The sequence below is a fragment of the Lineus longissimus genome, chromosome 19 (genome assembly GCF_910592395.1).
Source record: "Lineus longissimus chromosome 19, tnLinLong1.2, whole genome shotgun sequence".
NCBI classification, from domain to species: domain Eukaryota; kingdom Metazoa; phylum Nemertea; class Pilidiophora; order Heteronemertea; family Lineidae; genus Lineus; species Lineus longissimus.
In genome coordinates, this window is record NC_088326.1 from 3,893,453 (window position 1) to 3,901,234 (window position 7,782).

Sequence of the window (7,782 nt, forward strand, 5' to 3'; positions counted from 1 at the left end):
AACCGGACGTCCCAAATAACCCAGCATTGGAGGCTTTTGGGTCGAACTTTCAACTCGTTGCTGGAACGTTACTACCCTTCACTGGGATTCTCATCGCCAACATCTGGATCATCGTCACGGTAAAGATGGCATCCGACAAATGGAAACAACCGGAAACCAAATCCGGACAAGATGGCGGCAAAAACAAACGTGAGGAGGGGGCACAGCATCTGACGCGACAGCTCGTTTTGGTCAGCGTTGCTTATATCGTCTGTTCTATACCTTTCAGGGTGTACGACATGGCAGCTCCCCTGGTGTATGATTTGACCAACGAATATTTGTATCATCGATATCTTTGTGAAATTGTTGGCGTAAATGTCATGTGGCAGTTCAGCTACGCGGTGAATTTTTATCTTTATTGTATTGGCGGCAGAAAATTTCGAAATGATGCAAGGAAAATCCTGTTGCGACCATTTACTGCATGCAAGAATAAATAGGCAGCAATCGTTAGAAGGGTATAAGAGATTTGACAATACAGCTTAGCAATGTCGATCAATACATTGAGGGTCAAGATGCCCGAACACATGCACCACCAGTTTGCCAGTCGACGGCGAACAACTTGCAACGTGTACCTGAACTGATTTTGTACTTGTACTTACGATACGGAGTGATTAATTTACCTCAATAATTAGTGTACATGATGTTATGTCCATCCATAGTTACCAGATGAACAGGCAGAGTAATTTTATCAAATAAATCCAAGATCGAGTGCACGATTTGGCTGTTTTTCTAGTGATGAACCATTATCTTGCAGTTAAAATTATTCTGGCCGACTTAATACACGGACTCAATACACGGTCTATTGTCTTTGAACGAAGACCGCTCGCACCTAGGCATAAATAAACATTGTTTTACAGTCTTATTGAATGGGTATCAGGACAAATCCTTATCGAACTGATAATTTACCTCAATAATTAGTGTACAATGAAGCTTTCAGGAATCTTACTTTGAAGACACTGGAGAGTTTCAAATTGACAATAATGAAATGCCCAAGTGCAAAATTCATGTTCAAAGTTGACGATGATGTTATTTTCTTTTCGAGAAATATTGTGGATTACTCATTGAAACTGGAGTCGGAGAATAGAACCTTCGTCTATGAGGGAGATTTTGCCAAAAACTATGGCCCGTCCCTTCCTTCGAGAGATCCAAAACACAAATGGTACATCTCCGAGCAGGACTTTAATAACAAGACTTTCCCAGGTTATATTCTAGGCTACGCAATGCTGTTCTCTCGGGATACTGTCCATGCCCTGTACCGGGCCTCATTCCACGTACCGCGAGTCTTCGGGACTCCCAGGCACAGGTTTCCAATCGAAGACGTCTTCATGGGCGTCTGCGCGAACGTCTGCGCGAAGTATTCGCACATCACACCCAGGCAAAGTCCGCAGATTCACCTGAACGTTTCCAAGCTCGCAAGAAAAACTAAAAATGACCAATGTGCTGTTTTACAGGAGTTGGCGGTCCATGGCATAGGAAAAGCAAAGATGAAACAACTCTTTGATGAATCTGAACACCAGAGGACAAATGGGATTTGTTTTCTGGGGAATGCTCTATCATCAGCAATGTAATTTGCCCTTCTAAACGCCACTTGCTGTCATCACCTTGTTAAAGTTCACGTAGGAATCGGCGTTTTTTATTTTCGATGCAAAATCGTGTCAGAGACTTTCAAATACAATAATATTTGAAAGACTCTGGTTTTGTTATGATTATTGTTTTGACGTCCAGACTGAACCCAAATTTAAAAACTGACTTATTGTTCATGGTACCTAATGCAATGGCGACGAGGCTAATATTTATAACCTGACAGATTACGAATAAAGGTAAAACATGATTGCTGAGTTCATCCGGTCACCGGGCCAGGAGAAAATCTCGGGTGTTATAAATTGCAGAGAGTGCAAAGTTCAGATATCGAACTCTTGCTGAATTGTTCCATGCACACCCTGGGCTACCACGAAGTGAACATCAGGTGGGTGATGCATTTACACAATAATTGTCGATGCTTCTATCATCACACACGCGGGGCTACTACCAAGCGATCATCAGGTGGGTGATGCATTTACACAATAATCGTCGATGCTTCTATCATCACACACGCGAGGCTACTACCAAGCGATCATCAGGTGGGTGATGCATTTACATGTACACAATAATTGTCGATGCTTCTATCATCACACACGCGGGGCTACTACCAAACGATCATCAGGTGGGTGATGCATTTACACAATAATCGTCGATGCTTCTATCATCACACACGCGAGGCTACTACCAAGCGATCATCAGGTGGGTGATGCATTTACATGTACACAATAATTGTCGATGCTTCTATCATCACACACGCGAGGCTACTACCAAGCGATCATCAGGTGGGTGATGCATTTACATGTACACAATAATTGTCGATGCTTCTATCATCACACACGCGAGGCTACTACCAAGCGATCATCAGGTGGGTGATGCAGTTACACAATAATTGTCGATGCTTCTATCATCACACACGCGAGGCTACTACCAAGCGATCATCAGGTGGGTGATGCATTTACACAATAATTGTCGATGCTTCTATCATCACACACGCGGGGCTACTACCAAGCTATCATCAGGTGGGTGATGCATTTACACAATAATCGTCGATGCTTCTATCATCACACACGCGGGGCTACTACCAAGCGATCATCAGGTGGGTGATGCATTTACACAAATTTCTATGATCACACACGCGGGGCTACTACCAAGCGATCATCAGGTGGGTGATGCACTTACACAATAATTGTCGATGCTTCTATCATCACACACACGAGGCTACTACCAAGCGATCATCAGGTGGGTGATGCAGTTACACAATAATTGTCGATGCTTCTATCATCACACACGCGGGGCTACTACCAAACGATCATCAGGTGGGTGATGCATTTACACCATAATTGTCGATGCTTCTATCATCACACACGCGAGGCTACTACCAAGCGATCATCAGGTGGGTGGTGCATTTACACAATAATCGTCGATGCTTCTATCATCACACACGCGGGGCTACTACCAAGCGAAGGCCACCACTTTGTGATCACTAGGTGAGTGATAATTCTATCATCGCACACCACTCGAACTTAAATTCCCATCGATTGTTCTAAACTGTCTTATCAAAAGGTTATCAGGGCACATCGACCGCTCACGAAACATATTTAATGGGAGTCGATAGGTTTAAACAAAGAGAAAATAAATGTATTGTTCACCCCTGCAGAATCGTCTCCTTCAAAGAGCGTTCATGTCACGTCACATTATTTTCAGACGAGTTGCTTTAAACATGATGGGAAAACCACCGGCATTCGCGCAAGTTAAGCCTCTAACGAAGGCATTGACTGTGAGCCATTTCAAGGCGGAAGAGGAACCACCAGAGTTACATCGCCTCACCATCCCCGAGGCAATGATCCGGACTGCGACCGAACACCCTGATACAGAGCTGTATATTTTCCGCGATCCTGAAGCCCCAAGGGTCGCTATCACAGGCAAGCAGCTACTGCGTGTGACGGTATCCAAAGCGGGGATCGGGTGGGTCCCCTTAGCTCCAACTGCCCGGAGTATGTCTACGCGGACTATGGAATAATCCGCGCCGGCGCTGTTGTTGTTCGGATGCAGTCAAAGTTGAGGTAGGGGGAGGATCTGCTTCACATCATCAACAAGACTGAATGCAAAGGTATCATCGTTGTTCCGGGAATTGACAATGCGAATTTAGATTTGCTTCATGCGGTATTTCCCGCGATTAGTAAGATGGATGCCATTGTCCCGCTAACACTAGAGGGCGTTCCGTCCTTGGAGTTTGTTATGGATACGTCTGACGGCCATCATCCGGGTTTGCAGCGACTAGACCTAAAACCGGGAGGTATTGCACTGTCGCAGAAGCAGTCCTGCTTCTATCATCACACACGCGGGGCTACTACCAAGCGATCATCAGGTGGGTGATGCATTTACACAATAATCGTCGATGCTTCTATCATCACACACGCGGGGCTACTACCAAGCGATCATCAGGTGGGTGATGCATTTACACAAATTTCTATGATCACACACGCGGGGCTACTACCAAGCGATCATCAGGTGGGTGATGCACTTACACAATAATTGTCGATGCTTCTATCATCACACACACGAGGCTACTACCAAGCGATCATCAGGTGGGTGATGCAGTTACACAATAATTGTCGATGCTTCTATCATCACACACGCGGGGCTACTACCAAACGATCATCAGGTGGGTGATGCATTTACACAATAATTGTCGATGCTTCTATCATCACACACGCGAGGCTACTACCAAGCGATCACCAGGTGGGTGATGCATTTACACAATAATCGTCGATGCTTCTATCATCACACACGCGGGGCTACTACCAAGCGATCATCAGGTGGGTGGTGCATTTACACAATAATCGTCGATGCTTCTATCATCACACACGCGGGGCTACTACCAAGCGATCATCAGGTGGGTGGTGCATTTACACAATAATCGTCGATGCTTCTATCATCACACAGGCGGGGCTACTACCAAGCGAAGGCCACCACTTTGTGATCACTAGGTGAGTGATAATTCTATCATCGCACACCACTCGAACTTAAATTCCCATCGATTGTTCTAAACTGTCTTATCAAAAGGTTATCAGGGCACATCGACCGCTCACGAAACATATTTAATGGGAGTCGATAGGTTTAAACAAAGAGAAAATAAATGTATTGTTCACCCCTGCAGAATCGTCTCCTTCAAAGAGCGTTCATGTCACGTCACATTATTTTCAGACGAGTTGCTTTAAACATGATGGGAAAACCACCGGCATTCGCGCAAGTTAAGCCTCTAACGAAGGCATTGACTGTGAGCCATTTCAAGGCGGAAGAGGAACCACCAGAGTTACATCGCCTCACCATCCCCGAGGCAATGATCCGGACTGCGACCGAACACCCTGATACAGAGCTGTATATTTTCCGCGATCCTGAAGCCCCAAGGGTCGCTATCACAGGCAAGCAGCTACTGCGTGTGACGGTATCCAAAGCGGGGATCGGGTGGGTCCCCTTAGCTCCAACTGCCCGGAGTATGTCTACGCGGACTATGGAATAATCCGCGCCGGCGCTGTTGTTGTTCGGATGCAGTCAAAGTTGAGGTAGGGGGAGGATCTGCTTCACATCATCAACAAGACTGAATGCAAAGGTATCATCGTTGTTCCGGGAATTGACAATGCGAATTTAGATTTGCTTCATGCGGTATTTCCCGCGATTAGTAAGATGGATGCCATTGTCCCGCTAACACTAGAGGGCGTTCCGTCCTTGGAGTTTGTTATGGATACGTCTGACGGCCATCATCCGGGTTTGCGGCGACTAGACCTAAAACCGGGAGGTATTGCACTGTCGCAGAAGCAGTCCGCAGCAGTAGAAGCACGACTGACGGAAGTGAGGCCAGAGGACCCGTGCTGCCTGTTCCAGACATCGGGAAGTACTGGACCCCCCTAAGTTAGTAACCGTGAACCACAGCCACTTGGTCAATTGCACATTTTCCGGACTTCTAGATACAAGGAAAGGCTTGAACGATCGACCCCTTTCGAACATCATTGGTTGTGAATGTTCAATGTATGCTGCAGTTAGAGGAATAAGCTGTGTAATTCTTGATCCAAGAACTGTCGTGGCCGAGGGGAACACGGATTTCTTCTTTAAGGTCATTGAAGAAGAACAGGTGGATAACTGTTCGATCTATCCGTACTTATTCCACGAACTCATGGACATTCTTGAGACGAAAAGGTTTGATTTGAGCAGTGTGAAGAAGGGAATCGCGGGTGGCCAAGTTATACCAAGGAATGTTTTAGAAGTTGATTGAGAATATGCCGGGAATTGTCAACGCTTACGGCTCAACAGAAGCGGGCCCTGGACTTCTTCAGACCCGTTCGAGTGATCCAATTGACCTGCAGCTCGACTACTCTGGCTACCCACTCCCCCACACCGAATTCAGGGTCCTCGATCACGAAGGGAACATTGTCCCGGTCAACACAGCTGGTATGCTCTATGTGAAGACGCCGTACATGTTTGTTGGCTACTGGGAAGATGAGGAGAGGACTCGTGCCGTAAAAGATGCGGAAGGGTGGTACAGGACGGATGACATAGCAGTGATGAACGAGCGTGGCTACATTAACATCCTGGGGAGGGAGACTGAGGGCATCGTAAAGGGCAGCATCATCATTTACCCTGTGGTTGTGGAGAAGTTCCTTTTAACTCATCCGAAAATCGATAAGGTGAGATTTCTTAGAGACAAATCTTGTTGTTTCTTTGTGTCAAAAGTAATTATAGTAGGGCAGCGCTTCTTTTCTGCGTTCGACTGGTCAATCTTTTACGCCATTGCAATTGCAATTGCTCATCAAGCACGTGGCATTGTGAGAGTAGGGTAGTGAGTGATTCGTGTCAGGTTTAAGAAATAGTGCTTTTTGGTAACTTCTTGGGGGTGGGCTTTTGCTAGCTCTATCTCTCTCTCTCTCTAAGGTAACATGATGTCTAAAGGTCATCAATAGTGCAAGCATGTTACGCTACTGTGTCCGGTCTGAACAGCTTCCTCAAGGTCTCCATGCCTCTGCACCTGCATTTTTTCCATCCCGCTTCAATATGTCCAACCATCTCACTCTGGTTCTTCCTCGTCTCCTCGTGTTGCCCCCAACTAATTCCGGGAGTCATTGCAGCAGTCTCTTGGGGTGTGGCCATCTACCATTTACCCCGCTAACTGCGCCTCTGTTTTATATCTTAAGGTAATAGTTGTTGGTGTCCCCGACAAGAGGATGATTGAGGAGATTTGTGCCTGCATCGTTCCCGTCCGGGGAAGTGACCTGACCGCGAAGGAGTTGGAGCAATTCTGCAATGAGAACCTACTGACGGAGGAAAGCGTAGATGGGGGTGGATTGCGCCTAAGATACTTCCTCCTCTGGGATACCTTCCCCCTTAATGCAAGCCAAAAGATAGATAAGAAAGCAATAAAGGAACTAGCAGCTCGTGAATTAGGACTGAAACAGGAGTGGTGATGTGGTCACATTCAAAGGTTTAGTCCTTGAGCATAACTGGCCTGGTTTGTCATTGCAATAAATATTCTGTGCGTTGATTTTCCCGAAATCTGAAGACTGTTACTTAAATGTGTTTTACTTTGCTGCTTATGTGCATGTATGTATGACCCACCGTCATTGGATCTATGTTGGAATCACCATCAACGGTTTTACCATTGGCCATCATAGAATTTATGATGGCCTTTAGACTCTGTGGTAGGATCCGAGTGTAAAACGTGGTTTATGATAATCATCACTGGTCCATCCTTGGGCCTATAAATGATTTAATGAAAGAAACTTTTGAATGGTAGAAACAATGGTGGGTTTATAGTTCAGTCAAAATAAATATATGGCCGGGTCTATTTGGCAAGCCGCTCGCCGAACAGGCATCTTTTTTTGTCCTGTTTGGAGAGCCGCTTGCGAAACAGCACTAAAAAGCCACCCTGTTCGGCCAGCCGGGCTTGCCAAACAGGTAAAAAATCTACCCTGTTTTGCGAGCTGGAGACTTTACTTTAATATTAATGATTTCGGCTCTCCATTCAGGACAAGAAAAAGTCGCTGTTTGGTAAGCCGGGCTTGCCAAGTAGTCACTTCCTAAATATAAACTTTTAAAAACCCTGCAGCATAAAATTGCCATGTAAAAATAAGACATCTATATTTACAGTCTGATTCTAAGACACGTACA

The 7,782-nt window shown here is 45.8% G+C and overlaps 1 protein-coding gene across 1 annotated transcript; it reads left to right on the forward strand.

The window, feature by feature from the left end:
- Positions 1 to 5,531: 5,531 nt before the first annotated feature.
- On the forward strand, positions 5,532 to 7,167 carry LOC135503307 (medium-chain acyl-CoA ligase ACSF2, mitochondrial-like). Its single transcript, XM_064796825.1, has 2 exons — positions 5,532 to 6,305; positions 6,810 to 7,167. The coding sequence occupies exons 1-2, from the start codon at positions 5,898 to 5,900 to the stop codon at positions 7,077 to 7,079; spliced, it is 678 nt and encodes a 225-aa protein (XP_064652895.1). The 5' UTR covers positions 5,532 to 5,897; the 3' UTR covers positions 7,080 to 7,167.
- Positions 7,168 to 7,782: the final 615 nt, after the last annotated feature.

Bases quoted from the DNA above. Each gene is read 5' to 3' on its own strand.
- LOC135503307 (XM_064796825.1), top strand. From the start codon at position 5,898: ATGCCGGGAATTGTCAACGCTTACGGCTCAACAGAAGCGGGCCCTGGA. The intron at 6,306-6,809 runs GTGAGATTTCTT...TTATATCTTAAG, and splicing joins CTCATCCGAAAATCGATAAG to GTAATAGTTGTTGGTGTCCC.